Raw genomic sequence first — 15,104 nt, forward strand, 5'->3', positions numbered from 1 at the left:
CATAACTACAATCCTGGCCAAATCTCGCTTGGCCCCCAACGCCCTGGCCCTCATTCAATGTTGTCTCTCATTGCGCGGTGTAAACTCCAAGAGCACAAAGAGCAAGATGGACAACGTATTCATAATTAGTTCCTCGTCATATAGGTTTATAGCGAAATGAATGGGACCATATTCTTTTCCTCCACTTTCACACCGACGGAAGGTGCCCCACTTGCCTGCTACCCCCCCCCCCCCCCCCCCCCACCCCCACAGCCAAACCTCGGATCTGTCCCTGCTGCAACATTCTCTGATGTCAATTTGCAATAAACAAAGAGGGATCCACTTCGGAGGTCATTATCCCCAGCGAATTCTCAGAGCCATGAACAAACTGAAATCTGAATACAAGAAATCAATGCTGAAAGGAATAAAATTTACCTTATTTCATACTTTTAATAGGTACATATTGGCTACCCATGTACAAAAACCTCAAAAATAATGTTGACCATTATATAAGTGCCCTAGAAAATTTTCTTAGCATATAGTAGATCAAGTATAAATTTTGTAACCACTAATCGAAGGACCAGTCCCCTTAAAAAACTTTGCTGGAAGTGTTTTCCTCACTTCCCCGAAACATTCTGGTGAACATAACCGTCTTTTATAATAAAAGTATGTATTTTTGCCAAAGTCAAACATGCGTGGCTAGCTACAGTCAACTGGCCTCCGTGAAGAGCGCCCTCTAGTGTTGCAGACCAGTAAATAAAACTGCCACAGACCCCAGTGATAAATAACCCCCACTTTCAAAAATCAGGAAAAATACTCGCAACTCTCCAAGGTGTTTGAGACGCACATTAATTAAACCTTGTGTCATCATCTTTTACTTTCTCTTCAATTTTTGGGGGTAATCTGATGACTTTTGGGAGAAATTTCCATCCAAAGATGATGATCACCCCTAGCCCTAAAAACAGTCCTGAAAAATCGCCCTTTTGAAAAATGATGCCTACACTCCATTGCAAAACAGAGCAATTGTTGGGCCAAATTTCATCCAAATTTCACAAAAACACAAGCTTGAAATCCTGTTCATGGCTTCCAACCCTCTCGTTCACAAACCCTAAAGCTCATGGCCCACAAAATGCTCTAATAGCAGAGAATTTGAGGGCATGCAAATCATGATTTGGCCAGAGTAGGCAACTTTGGCTTTATTAACTGGCCTGCAACCATACACTTTTCCAGAGCCGTATATACATGTAGAGAGAGTTGCGACATAAGGGTCACACTGTTTGGAACCAAAATGGCGGATTGTGCATCAGTGCACATATATAATTCGTACACAATAGTCGCACGTTGCACTGTACACATAATGAACGGCCATTATGGTTCAACAGTCTGAAGTTGTTGCAACTCCCTCTATATACGGCTCTGGGCTTTTTGAATGAATAGCGCCCCCTAGTGGAAAAATACATCTTAATGACTGTCTTGCAGTCAATCCACCACCAGTCTTATCTGTATTAGGCAATAAAACTTCTTTGCCTCTGATTATTTGTGAAAGCTCCAGTGACCTGAAGAGTCAAAATTTAACGGAGGACGAAAAGTGGACATCTGCTTCTCTGCTGCCAAAATAGCAGAAAAGCTGACTGAACGTTTGGAACAAAGGTTTTCCTTTTTCAGTGGAGGTCCAATTTTCGTCCACAAACAAAGGAGGAAAAGTAAAACCTCCTTTTTCAGGTAGCAGAAAAGCAAAAAAAGTAGATTTTATTAAAAGGTAAATTTTGCTATTCTGACAGCAGAAAAGCAGACGCACACTTTTCGTCCTCCGTATTTTTTATAACCAGAGTCAGTCAGCTAAAATGCAAGATGCAGGGTATTGTGCGAGTCATTGTCACTTTTGATGTTACAGCGCCCTCTAGTGGCGCCGGTCAGTCAAACGCCAGGTGGACATTCTTCTCCTGGTCTCGTCGGACGATCTCACTTTGTTTAGTCACCTCATCCACTTTCCGCTGCAGCATGACTAACGCAAAAAATAAATTAATACAAAAACAAAAATACTAATAATAATAAAAAAAATTCAAATTATAAAATAATTTACATGGAACACGACTTGCACTCAAAGCAAATTCCTAAACGAACTTGAGAGATATGTCATATATTCTTACAACAAATCACTATGGGCCCTGTGTGCTGACGAAAGAGGGCGCCCTTTTACCTAGCAACGACGTCCCATGGGTGGGACATTTCGCTGGTTGACGCGCATGCACCGTTCCTTGTGTGTGACGCACGTACACCAGGGAATTTGTACTATGCACACACAGTGGCCGCGCCGCGCGGCAATGAATTGCAGTCAGGCAAGATGCGTCGGTTGGTCACCCCCAACTGTACTTGCTTTGCCGGTGAGGGGGTACTTGTGAACGGAGCGGATACCATAATTATTTCAAAATTCCCTATCCTGAAAAGGACTTCAGAAAAATATCTCTGCCCTATTTGTCCCCCTACCCCCCCCCCCCCCCCACCCCCCAAAATACTGAATAATAATGTGTATTTGTACAGCACACACATCCAGCAGTCTTGGTGCTCATGCAAGGCGCTACATCATTATTACCCTGCTCATTGGGCAAATGAAACATCCCAAATACAATGGCCCTTTACAATATCTTGTTCAATACCTGTGTTCTGGTCAATCCACTGAAGAGAATCCATGTGAGCATTTAAGATCTTGCCAATTTGTGTGATCTGATGAAGCAAAGAAAAATTCACACAAATTGCAAAATTTAAGAATGTAAAAAACAAAAATGAATAAAAATCACAAAAAAATTGTGTGAACAATGCATTTTAAAGAAACTTGTGGTACTTGTGTAGGTCAAGGAATCCTTGGTTTTCGGGAGAAAAACAGAGCGATAACTTACTGGATCATTGGTGTCTTGAGGCGCGTTGGCCGTGTTGAGATGCTCGATGATTTCTCTTAGGTCTTGGACCATCCTCTTCATCTGACCGTCGATGTTCTCAGCTAAGACGTACCTGGTTCAAAAAGTGAAGAAAAAAAAACGTGGAAAAAAAAACACAGAGAATATCCAATATTAGGTTTTGCCCTTCCCCGATGTATAAACACTGTATACCCAGTGTGTTACCTCCCGAGTAAAAGTTAGAAAAAAGTCACTCGGGTGGGACGCGAACCCACGACCTCCTGCTTTTCTAGTGCAGCCATCTTACCACCAAGCTTGCCGGGATCGGCTGGCTGGTTTGAATCTGATGTGGCAGCGGGTACCGCAATGAAACTTTTCATATTTGTTCTTGCAAGTTTTCTAATATTGAATTTACATCACTCCGAAGCAAATTCCATCTTACAAAAAATATCATTGAATGTCATTTTATAATTTCTAGAGGCATTTGCTGCCAACGTTGTAGTCGAGTCCATCACACTGGAGCACTCATGCGTGGTGACGAAGCGCCCTCTATTGCTCATGCTGGAAGTCCACTGTCAATCACTTGTATCAGTTCCTGATAAATAATACCGGTGCTTATATAGCGCAGATCCAATTTAATGATCAATGCGCTTACAAGATTACAAAAAATAACAAACACAAACAATTACACTAAAAGAGAAAAATGGCAAGGGAAAACGAAAAACCCAAAAACGTAAGAGATCGAGCGAACACGTGTGTTTTGAGGAGACTTTCGAAAATTTGTGGGCTAGGAGCCAGAAATGATGAAGTAAGACAATGACCATCATGATTAGGTACTTGGTACTTGCACTACTTGGTTCTTGGTTAGTTCTTCTCCTAAATACTCCACAGGAGAGTTTTAGCAGGAGGCCAGAAACACCAGGGCAAACCCCTTCTCTTAGTGATAAGAGTAACTGAGTTCTGTTACGTGCATTACATTACACAACACACGGGACCTACCGCTTTACGTCCCATCCGAAGGACGAAGCAATAATGATTAAGTGCCTTGCTTAAGGGCACAAGTGTCCAGACCCGGGCCCAAACCCACATTCTGCTGCCTCTGAAACACCAGAGCACGAGTCCGGTGCTTGATCCGCTAGGCCATGACACTCCAGGTAGGCCTGGGTTTAAACAGTTTGGACTTACGTCCTTTCCCTCTCCGAGTCGGCGTGTTGCGAGTAGACGGTGCCTTGCTGCTGGGTGCGGACGGCATCCTCCAGGGGTACCAGCATGTCCTCTAGCTCACGCTGCTGGGCCATGATAAAGTCCAACTCATGCTCCAACCTGCCAAAAAAAAAAAAAAAAAGATGGTGCGTTGTGAACACTTGTGTCAGTTCCCAGTGTAGAACACAATGCCTCAGCACACCAGTTTGCGCACACAGTCATGCACTACATAACTCTCTAGGACAAGGCATTGTCTTTTCCTTTGTCCCTGCAATATAACACTCTCCCATAGACTAAGCACACAAACGCATGATCGAGGACCTTTTCAAGAAAAGATGAACTCTCGAGGACAACAAAGAATCTGTTGTTCTCCCTTTGTCTGTCTGTCCTTTGGATGTATGTAGTGCACGTACACATATGGAGCAGAGTACAAAAACACTAATTTTCATCTAAATGTGCCATAAAAAACCTGTGTGTGACGGACGAAGTGAATGTCTATCTCTCTGTCTTTGTCAAACAATTTTGAATTGTCACTCTATCAGTGGAGTAACATTTGCTATTCTTACCTCTGTTGGTCTGTCTTCACCTTCTCCAGGTCACTGTGAAGGGTTGTGATCTAATGTGGATACAAATACGACGTCAATTATTTGAATTGACATCAGATTTAGACCAAAAACAAATTCCCCTTTAAAAGGCAATCTTATTCACAACCAACATGAAGTTTAAGAGTTTTTCATGCTCTCTTGTGCAAGTTGTGGGAGGGGGGGGGGTTTGACCTTGTGTGGGGGCCAGTGGTTAGGGTTCGTGACCTATGATCAGAGGGTCAGGGACTCAAATCCAGCAGCTGCTCACATGTTGTGTCCTTGGGCCAGCCACTTTACCCCAACTTGCCTCTCTCTTCACCCAGGAGTATAAATGGGCACTGGCATTAGACGGGGAGTAGCCTGCGATGGACTGGAATCCCATGTATGGGAAATAAAAAAATATTTCGGTCATTTCATGCCAAAGAAACCGGAGGTAAACGGATCCAGCTAGAATTCAGCTGCTGGTCATATGTCGTGTTCTTGGGCAAGCCACTTCACCCCAACTTGCCTCTCTCCACCGAGGAGCATAAATGGGTACCGGCATTAGCTGGGGAGTAACCTGCGATGGACTGGCATCCCATCCAGGGGGAATTATATAGAAATTTCTCAGTCGTTTCACGCCAAAGAAACCGGAGGTAAATGATTCCAGCTAGAATCCAGCTGCTGGTCATATGTTGTGTCCTTGGGCAAGCCACTTCACCCCAACTTGCCTCTCTCCACCCAGGAGCATAAATGTGTACAGGCATTAGCTGGGGAGTAACCTGCGATGGACTGGCATCTCATCCAGGAAAAATAGAAATATTCTCAGTCCTTTTATGCCAACGAAACCAGAGGTAAACGCTGGCCTGATGGGCCATCCGCTCCGTTCACAAGTACCCCCTCACCGGCAAAGCAAGTACAGTTGGGGGTGACCGACCGACGCCATCTTGCCTGACTGCAATTTTGCCGCAACGCGCGGCCGTACCACTGCGTGTACATAGTACAAATCCCCTGGTGTACGTGCTTCGCACACAAGGAACGGTGCGCGTCAACCAGCTTAATGTCCCGCCCATGGGACGTCGTTGCTAGGTAAAAGAGCGCCCTCTTTTGTTGGCGCACGGAGCCCATACCGGCTACTGACAGACTTTACTTTACTCTTGTGCAACCCCAACTGCAATCCCCCTCCCCAATTTTCTGATGATAGGGCTACTCACCATCTCCCCGTTATGGATGAGTATCCGGTCCCAAGCGTTGACCTGAGTAGCCTGGGTCAGGAAGATCTTCTCCTGGTCCTCCAGCTGGACTGTCCACTTGTTGATGGCCTGCTCCAGCTGGTGATAGCTGAGGGTCGGGCCCTGGGTTGAAGGGGCGGCGGTGGTGGTCGTGGTGGTTGTGGTTCTGTGGGACAATAATATTTCAGGTTAGAGCAGTCGCAATTCATATCCTGGACGAGTTCCGGACAAGTTGCGGGTAGAATCATTCACTTTGTCTGGGAAGAAGCTCTGCATTTGTCCTGGACTTGTTCTTGGGAAAGTTTCATCAGCAACTGCTGGGCTCACCAATACTGATAATTTAACTTGCGGGAAGATTGCGGGGAAGTTGTTCAGAATCCTGCAACTTATACCGGATACAACTTATATCTTGGCATATGACAAGAAACACAATTTCGGGGCCCACTTTGCATCCGTCACATTAGCAGTTTTTCCAATGGTGGTAATTTTTTCATGGACTGAAACAATTACCTGTCAAAAAGCAGTACAAATAATCAACTCAAATTATCTTCAGCAAAAGGCTGCATGTCCATTCAAGTGTTGAAATTCGTCTTTGGTGGTTTCAGGTATTTCATCAAAAACTGATAATTTGATGGTAGCACTGTGTTTCTTGTCATATCAACTTTTTGTGACTCCATGTAAAATAACATTTCCCATGACTTTTATTGATAGCTTTGAATTTCAGTATTTTCAGGATCTTTCTCTGGGACTGTGGGAACCCTAAGTAGGATTGTCATTCTATGTTGGAGAATTTAAAATGGCAGGTTTAGACAAAAAGGGGGAGGGAATGTAATATTTTCCATGCTGCACTTAGTTTTCTCCAAAGAGTAATGATTAAATTTCATGGGGTGAATAAAAAAGATACCACAAAGGATAAAAACTCACGGTGCTTTTGATGCTGTCAAGCCGCCCAAGCCTCCTGGAGAACAGAAATTGAAAATGAAATTATGTCAAATAACGGCAGCAAAACAACTGTTTGTTATTCATTCTCCAATTTTTTTTTTCAGAACGTAAATATCTTAAAGGGAATATACAACATTTGCAAACATCGAAAAATAAAACTACCAAGTTTTTACGAAATACCTTACCAGGATGTTGGTAAATGACAGTCTAAACCCTGTAAAATTATGGCACCTGGTGTGAAGTCATTTTCTAGAAAATGGTATTTTTGTATACATTTCCAACAGTGGTCGGCCGACCACCGTTGGAAAACCTAACTATTTAGCAACTACTGCTCAAAATTTACCATTTCTTCAGTCCAAATTTCTTTTTGCTTATTGGTTACATGTGCATGAACGGGTGCAGGTCAGCTAAACTGGTTCCCTTACCTTACAATTTTTCGGCATCTATAAATGGATCCATTTTATCTTTAGTGGAGTCAGGGAACCAGACTACTTGAACATTTGTGTTTTTCTTGGTTTTTCCAGCATTTTCGAACACAAAACTTCAAACATGTCAGTGTAACAATATTTGATCTATTATACTAACCCCTCAAATAGTTCATTTCTGAAAATTACAGCAAAAGCCAATGATGTACATTCCCTTTAATGGGTTTTTTTCAGCCATAACTTGTCAAGGGAATGTCAGATTGAAGTGCAACAAACAGTATTGTAAAGAGAATTTTTATTCCCTTTCTTGATACCTACAAACCCTCATTTTACCTCTTCCCAGTTCTGTCTCATTTTGCCAGAACGCCTCACATTTCGCCCCCGCAATAACATTTGCTCAATGACTTAACATTTTGCATGAGAGATTGTTTTTGCCAATGTGTTTTAGCCAATTCAACAGTTGCGTTTTATTTCAGTTCTACAATGAATGCTTACCCAGTGACAGGCCTGTTGTACTTGATGTAGTTGTGGCTATACTAGTAGCTGCTGGGAGACCTGTAACATGCATAATACGGAACTGTTAATACCAAGAAGAAAATAAGGACTGTCTCAATTCATATCCGTGACGAGTTCCAGACAAATTGCGGATATTGTATCGGGTATAAGTTGCAGGATTCTGAGCAACTTCCCCGCAATCTTCCCGCAATGAAGTTATCAGTATTGTTGAGTCAAGCAGTAGCTGATGTAAAATTTCGCCGAACATGTCTGGGACAAATGCAGAGCTTCTTCCTGACAAAGTGAATGATTCTACCCACAACTTGTCCGGAACTCGTCCCAGATGTGATTTGAGACCGGCCCTAAGCCAAATGAACAAGAGTTTCAGAGGTTTTGAGAACACTTCGGAACTGTTAATACCAAGAGAACACTTCATACAGCAGCAGTAAGGAGGAATATCATTTAGATGTATCCAGTTTCGGAGAAGTTTACCCACAATAGGCAAATTGTATCTGGGATACATTGAACTATCGCCGTTTTCGAGTTGGCCACGCCCCTTAGACAACCCAATGAATTTTTGTACGCTAAATTTTGTTTGGCTCAGATGTTGCGCTTTCTGCGTCCATACGTATTATCATGTATTTGGACAAAATCTCACAAGCTGCATTGACGAAAATTCTAACGCGATTCCACCGCGATAGGTCAATTGCAGGAGTCTTCTCATATTTTAAGTTTGTAAACAGTAACTGAAAACATCAACGCTAAAAGATTCTTGGAAAATCATTCAGAATCATGCAACTAATGCAGGACACGACAGGTGTATGTGCACCGCTCGCAAACAAGAGAGGGCGCTTTTTAACCACTTTCAAGAGCCCAGTGGATGGGGCACACCACGTGCGCGTACAGGTTCGCTACACGTACTGGTTCGCGCAAGCATGGTGCCAAGCACGCACAACTATTTTATATCCTGAATGTGCACAGAGCCATAGCGTCTTCGCGTGAGCGTCAGGCGTCGTCAGCAATGCCTTACAATGTCTCTCCCAGTGGTCTCCCTTAAGTCTCTGTTTGTAACCGTTGAGGGGGTACTTGTACACAGAGCCCACTGTGGACAAAGGGTGCACTGAACCAATTCAAGCCCCATTGAAAACAGTGTAAAATTAACAAAGTTCAGGGCCAAATAACATGCAAGCCGACATCACTGGGGTTTCTCAAACAAAAATTAAATTATTGTCTTGTCCTTCATGTTTTCATTTCTTTTTAATTTTGGGTAGACTAGCTGATTACATTTTTTAATATTAACACCAAAACAAAATCACCTCCCGAAAAGTGATAGTTCCCAAGCCTGCATGTAGCTGTCTTACGAGTGGCATCCTTCCACTTTCACAGGCAAATAGGACCCATTTTTCAACCTCTATTTTATCAGGCCTGCCCTCAGATGGAAGCCCAAAAACCAGGGAGTTGATCCTTGGCAATATTTACACAATTCAGCCATTTTTAAACCCAAACGGTCTCCTTTTTTAAAAGAAATTGTGGGGTCACTTTTAATGCTAATGTTCAATTAATGAGACGTCTTGGCACTTACTGAGGGAAAGCCCGGCCGAGACAGGTCCGGTGGTGGAGGTCGTCGCCGGCTTGCCGAGCAAGGATCCAAGCCCTTCGGATGGCTTTGTGGCTGTTGCACCAAACGGCAACCCTCCCCCTGATAACAAAGATGTATCTGAATATCAGTTTTCCACAACTAAACACATGTAATTTACTTAACACGCACTGGTGGGATGTGCTTAGTGACATGTACTACAAGAGTATGTTATTATGTAACTGAAAAAAAAATTCAGAAATTTGACCAGTTTTGACACTGGAAGAGTGATACAAAATTCTTATTAAAATTTTTTTTTAAATTGATCGTTGAGATGCCACATGTTGACTTTTACCACTGGATGCATTACTGTAATTGTGTATTTGTGCCTTTCTATGTTTTATGAATCATGCTTGTAAGCATTTCAATTCAATTCAATTCAATTCAAATAGACATTTCTTTCCATATACAGCTAATACACGACAGATAATGATTGATTATAATCATACAAAAATACACTCCGAGATAGAAAATTACATAAGAGACCTAAAAAATAATAATATAAAAAAAATATAGGTGATGCTGATATGGAGACTAGCTAAAAAATAGAAACTTGTATTCAAGAGAGTAAGGGGTAGAGCTCCACTTGACCTCACCAGTTATCGACGTCGTCGTGGATGGTGTTCCCAGGGTTCCAAGCGTTCCCAGGGTTCCGAGGGTTCCCGACCCTAGTGCAGGCGCCGTAGTTGATCCAAGTGCAGATACCGCCGTTGTTGCTGTTGCTGTCTTGGCGCCAAATGAGAAGCCTTGATTTGTGGTGACAGAAGCGGCAGCGGCGGTCGCAGCAGTGGTGGTGGTAGACACGACGGGCGTGCCAAAGCCAACCGGTTTGGATGCTCCTAGGCCGGCACCCAGGCTGAACCCGCCGCTCGTGGATGACGCAGGGGTTGCCCCACCTAGTGTAAGAGAGAAAAGAGGGGAGGGGAGTGTCATTGCCCTGTCAAGCTCTGGTGTTTCTAATCAGCAGAGTGTGAGCTCGAGTCCCGGTCTTGACACTTGTGTCCTTAAGGGGTTGCCCCACCTGGTGAAAGAAGGGAAAGAGGGCGGGGAGGGGAACGTCATGGTCAAGTGGTTCACAGCACCGGACTCAAGCTCTGGTGTTTCTTATCAGCAGAGTGTGGGTTCGAGTCCCGGTCTTGACACTTGTGCCCTTAAGGGGTTGCCCCACCTGGTGAAAGAGAGGAAAGAGGGAGGGGAGGGGAATGTCATGGCCAAGCGGTTCAGAGCACCGGACTCAAGCTCTGGTGTTTCTGATCAGCAGAGTGTGGGTTCGAGTCCCGGTCTTGACACTTGTGCCCTTAAGGGGTTGCCCCACCTGGTGAAAGAGAGAAAAGAGGGAGGGGAGGGGAATGTCATGGCCGAGCGGTTCAGAGCACCGGACTCAAGCCCTGGTGTTTCTAATCAGCAGAGTGTGAGCTCGAGTCCCGGTCTTGACACTTGTGGCCTTAAGGGGTTGCCCCACCTGGTGAAAGAGAGAAAAGAGGGAGGGGAGGGGAATGTCATGGCCGAGCGGTTCAGAGCACCGGACTCAAGCCCTGGTGTTTCTTATCAGCAGAGTGTGAGCTCGAGTCCCGGTCTTGACACTTGTGGCCTTAAGGGGTTGCCCCACCTAGTGAAAGAGAGAAAAGAGGGAGGGGAGGGGAATGTCATGGCCGAGCGGTTCAGAGCACCGGACTCAAGCTCTGGTGTTTCTGATCAGCAGAGTGTGAGCTCGAGTCCCAGTCTTGACACTTGTGGCCTTAAGGGGTTGCCCCACCTAGTGAAAGAGAAGAAAGAGGGAGGGGAGGGGAATGTCATGGCCGAGCGGTTCAGAGCACCGGACTCAAGCTCTGGTGTTTCTGATCAGCAGAGTGTGGGTTCGAGTCCCGGTCTTGACACTTGTGCCCTTAAGGGGTTGCCCCACCTGGTGAAAGAGAGGAAAGAGGGAGGGGAGGGGAATGTCATGGCCGAGCGGTTCAGAGCACCGGACTCAAGCTCTGGTGTTTCTAATCAGCAGAGTGTGAGCTCGAGTCCCGGTCTTGACACTTGTGGCCTTAAGGGGTTGCCCCACCTGGTGAAAGAGAAGAAAGAGGGAGGGGAGGGGAATGTCATGGCCGAGCGGTTCAGAGCACCGGACTCAAGCTCTGGTGTTTCTGATCAGCAGAGTGTGGGTTCGAGTCCTGGTCTTGACACTTGTGCCCTTAAGGGGTTGCCCCACCTGGTGAAAGAGAGGAAAGAGGGAGGGGAGGGGAATGTCATGGCCGAGCGGTTCAGAGCACCGGACTTAAGCTCTGGTGTTTCTGATCAGCAGAGTGTGGGCTCGAGTCGCAGTCTTGACACTTGTGTCCTTAAGCAAGACCCTTGACCATTATTGCTATGCAGCTCTTTGTTGTTAGTACCTGGAGCTGTAACTCACCGAGACTGAAACCACCGCTAGCGCCGCCCCCTAGAGTAGATCCGCCCCCAAAACCGAAGCCGCCAGTAGCCGTCGTGGTGGCAGCTGGTGCTCCGCTGAGAGTCGGTGTCCCGCCGAGAGTCGGTGTCCCGCCAAGACTCAGTGTCGCAGCGGGTGTCGCGGAGGGTGTAGCGCCGAACGAAAAACCGCCAGCTGCTGCAGTGGTGGCGGCTGTCGCACCGGTGCCGAGACTAAAACCGCCAGTGTTTGCTGGTGCTCCACCAAGAGTTGGGGCGGCGGTGGATGCAGCTGGGGTGGCGCCGAAGGAAAAGTTAGACCCTGTTGAAGGAGTACACGGAATCGCATTGAAGCACATTTACAGAAGAAAATGGCGACTAAAAATAAAAGACTTTTTTTGAGGTGGAACCAAGCAAGCACTTCACATTCTTCTGACAAGGGTACAGTAAAATCTTGTTAAGTCACACCTCAGGGGCATGGGCTCAAATTTTGAGTTAAGCAGAGTTTTGAGTTAGCAAATGGAGTTTCTTTGCAACAACAATAGATGGGAGTAAGTCCTTACTTGGAGTTAGAAATGTTCCCGAGTTGCAAGCGTCAATTTTAAGAAAGGATGCTCTCTGTATCTTAATACAAATTGATTATATTCCACTTTACCTACCTTAACCCTAACTCCCCAGCCTAATTTACTAGGAACCATACCCATCCTGGTAAATTCCAACACCCACATGGGAAATTGTACACACACACTGTTGGACTTAGGTTCTGGAGGTATGCCAACCCCAGTGTAAAAGACCATCTGTTTAGGGGTACTGTACCTATCCCAGCAGATTTAAACAAAACCTGCTGTTGAACTTTGATGGGTTGAGTTTGGTAAGGGTTACATCAAATTTATCAGAACCAAATATTTCATCTGCAATTAAGATTTGGTGGATGAACAGACAAATTTAAAATCTCCCCCCCCCCCAAAAAAAGTTTCATTCAAAAATTGTCTAGACTTTTCAAATATTGAAGGCCAAGTATGAATTAATTAATACACATGCAAGTAGGTCATTTTTTTTCCCACAGCACACGTCACATGTTTAGGTCAATTTTTGTGTAAAATCATGCCATGGCTAGAGGATAATAACAGAACTAAATATTGCTGAGTGCTTCTGAAATGGCCAATGATTAATGGTAATGGCACCTTCCACAAGGTACACGTAGGCCTAAACTTACCGACTGGTTTGACCCCCGCACCGAGCGAGAATCCACCAGTAGATGCAGCGTTGGTCGTTGATGCTGCAGCGGGCTGAGCACCGGCGAATGAGAAACCACCGCCGCCTGCTGGGGCGGCTGTAGCGGTGGTGGAAGGGGTTCCACCTTAGAACAAACATGAAATAAAAACAGTTTGAAACAAGGGAAACTTGCTTGACAGGACCGTGACTTGAAATCAACATTTACCCTAACCCCTCGTAACCATCCTCAATCCTACAAAATCCTCCAATTGCTACCGTGTTCAAATTGGATTCAGCCTCGATCTTCCAAAATCATCCGTTATTTCTTGAATTTGTGTGGTGGAGGGGTGACCATTGCCTCTATCCGACCTCCAACAATCACTGTTAATGGGTCCAGGCAGTGCCGATGACATTCAGAAGCAAAATGGATGATATGGAGCATAATTATGCAGAGCTCAATTAAGCACGAATGAACATTTAAGCAATGCTGGGTACAGCCTACCAACTCGACACAAACGTCCACCAAAATCAACACGTTTCTGCTATTCAACCTCAATCCTTCAAAATCCTACAAAACCGCCTGGAAGATTTTGGAGGCTTGAGAAGGGTTAGGGTATCCATCAATCTGAGATATATGGAAATAAGAATTTAATATTTTTCTTTTATATTTTAATTTCTCTATTTTCAATTTGCCTCTTTTTTGGGGGTTTAAATATGGTACACGAATTTGATTTGAGTATTTTTGGAGGATTCAGCAAAAATCCTCACAAAAATTGTGAGAAAGTTACATCTAGGATTAAATGAGAGAGAACAAAAATGGGAAAATACTACTTTTGACACTTACTTCCAAATGAGAGGCCCCCACTAGCACTGCCAAGAGTGGTCCCTCCCCCTCCAAATGAAAATCCGCCGGTCCCTAAACCGGAAGTGGTAGATGCCGCTGCTGTTGCTGGCTTGGCGGTACCAAAGGAGAAACCACTGGTGCCGCCGGGGGTGGCACTTCCAAAGCTGAAGCCCCCTCCGGTCCCCGAAGAGGCAGGGGTGCCAAAAAGGTTATTTGGGGGGTTGGCCATTGTGCTTTTGACAGAGAAAACAACTATGGGTACGAACAAAGTTATTATTATTATAGTATTAAAATATGATATGTGTTTTTACTGCAAAGAAAGTGCAAGATGAAGATCGCAGTTGTAGTATATTTTAACAATAAGCCTTTTCACAATTTCAGTATGCATGCGTACATCAGATTCAACGATTTAGTTTTAAGAAATAAACAGTGCATGCAAAATCATGTCAAGTAACGCAAGTAATTTTTTCCGCTATGGCAGTAGCAGACGTCGTTCATACCCTGGAACCTGTTGCGTGTATAGCCCCACTTGTCATGCTTGTTGTGTGGCCTCCATATTGCTGGGCTGTATGTTCGGCCACACGCCTGGTTTTCTAACCTACTGAGGAGTTAAGTCCTCAGTACAGTAGTTAGTACAGTCCGAAACTGGCACGTATGGACTCCAAAAAGATGTCTAAATTTCTCAAAAATTTGAAGAAAGATAACCTAATCTTCCCGGAGGGCAACAGCTGAGACATCACAGAAATCAGAATACAACCGTATACGGTATATCATTTTATATGCAGTGGTATGTAAAAAACGTCCAATAAAATGTTATGGCAAGTTTCGGACTAAACTCCTCACTAAATTTACATTACCCAGACGTGTGGCCGAACGTACAGCGCAGCAATGAATCCCCATAGCAATGGGGCTATCGTGTGTACAATGTCAATGTCAATGGAGCCCAACCTGATTCAATCATTCATCAGTTCATGCAAAAAAAGCCAATTCTTTTCCCCACGCACTTTCCAGTAATTGGAAGAATAACGAACCATAACATAAGAAATAAAACGATTTTTCCTATATCAGAAAAGCGGTTTAGAAATTATCAGAATAAAATAACTGATTAAAAACATTGCAGATTCGCATTTTATTTTTTACCTTCCTGAAGTTCCTCAAAGAAATGAAACCGTGCTGCAAATGGCGGTATACATAGCGCCCTCAAGCGGCCAATTTTTAATGTGGTTGTTGCATGTGCCTTCCACCGCCGCGCTGTGACCCGGGTTCGAATCCCGCCTGGGCCAAT

General features: G+C 44.6%; 1 protein-coding gene across 5 annotated transcripts; it reads right to left on the reverse strand.

Annotated features, from left to right (window-relative positions):
* Positions 1 to 404: 404 nt before the first annotated feature.
* Positions 405 to 15,046, reverse strand: LOC119725551 (nuclear pore glycoprotein p62-like). 5 transcript variants are annotated; one of them, XM_038196986.1, is made up of 14 exons: positions 14,960 to 15,046; positions 13,820 to 14,071; positions 12,977 to 13,120; positions 11,765 to 12,082; positions 9,966 to 10,265; positions 9,316 to 9,432; positions 7,734 to 7,793; positions 6,796 to 6,829; positions 5,854 to 6,037; positions 4,643 to 4,692; positions 4,059 to 4,196; positions 2,877 to 2,988; positions 2,637 to 2,703; positions 405 to 1,984 (listed from the first exon to the last, which is right to left on the reverse strand). In XM_038196986.1, the coding sequence occupies exons 2-14, from the start codon at positions 14,046 to 14,048 to the stop codon at positions 1,893 to 1,895; spliced, it is 1,845 nt and encodes a 614-aa protein (XP_038052914.1). In that variant the 5' UTR covers positions 14,049 to 14,071; positions 14,960 to 15,046; the 3' UTR covers positions 405 to 1,892. The 5 variants fall into 5 exon arrangements, with proteins under 5 accessions (XP_038052914.1, XP_038052916.1, XP_038052917.1 ...); XM_038196988.1 differs by having other exon boundaries at positions 13,820 to 14,075; positions 14,961 to 15,023; XM_038196989.1 differs by having other exon boundaries at positions 13,820 to 14,073; positions 14,971 to 15,004.
* Positions 15,047 to 15,104: the final 58 nt, after the last annotated feature.

This window comes from Patiria miniata, unplaced genomic scaffold (genome assembly GCF_015706575.1).
Source record: "Patiria miniata isolate m_02_andy unplaced genomic scaffold, ASM1570657v1 HiC_scaffold_19, whole genome shotgun sequence".
Taxonomy (NCBI): Eukaryota; Metazoa; Echinodermata; class Asteroidea; order Valvatida; family Asterinidae; genus Patiria; species Patiria miniata.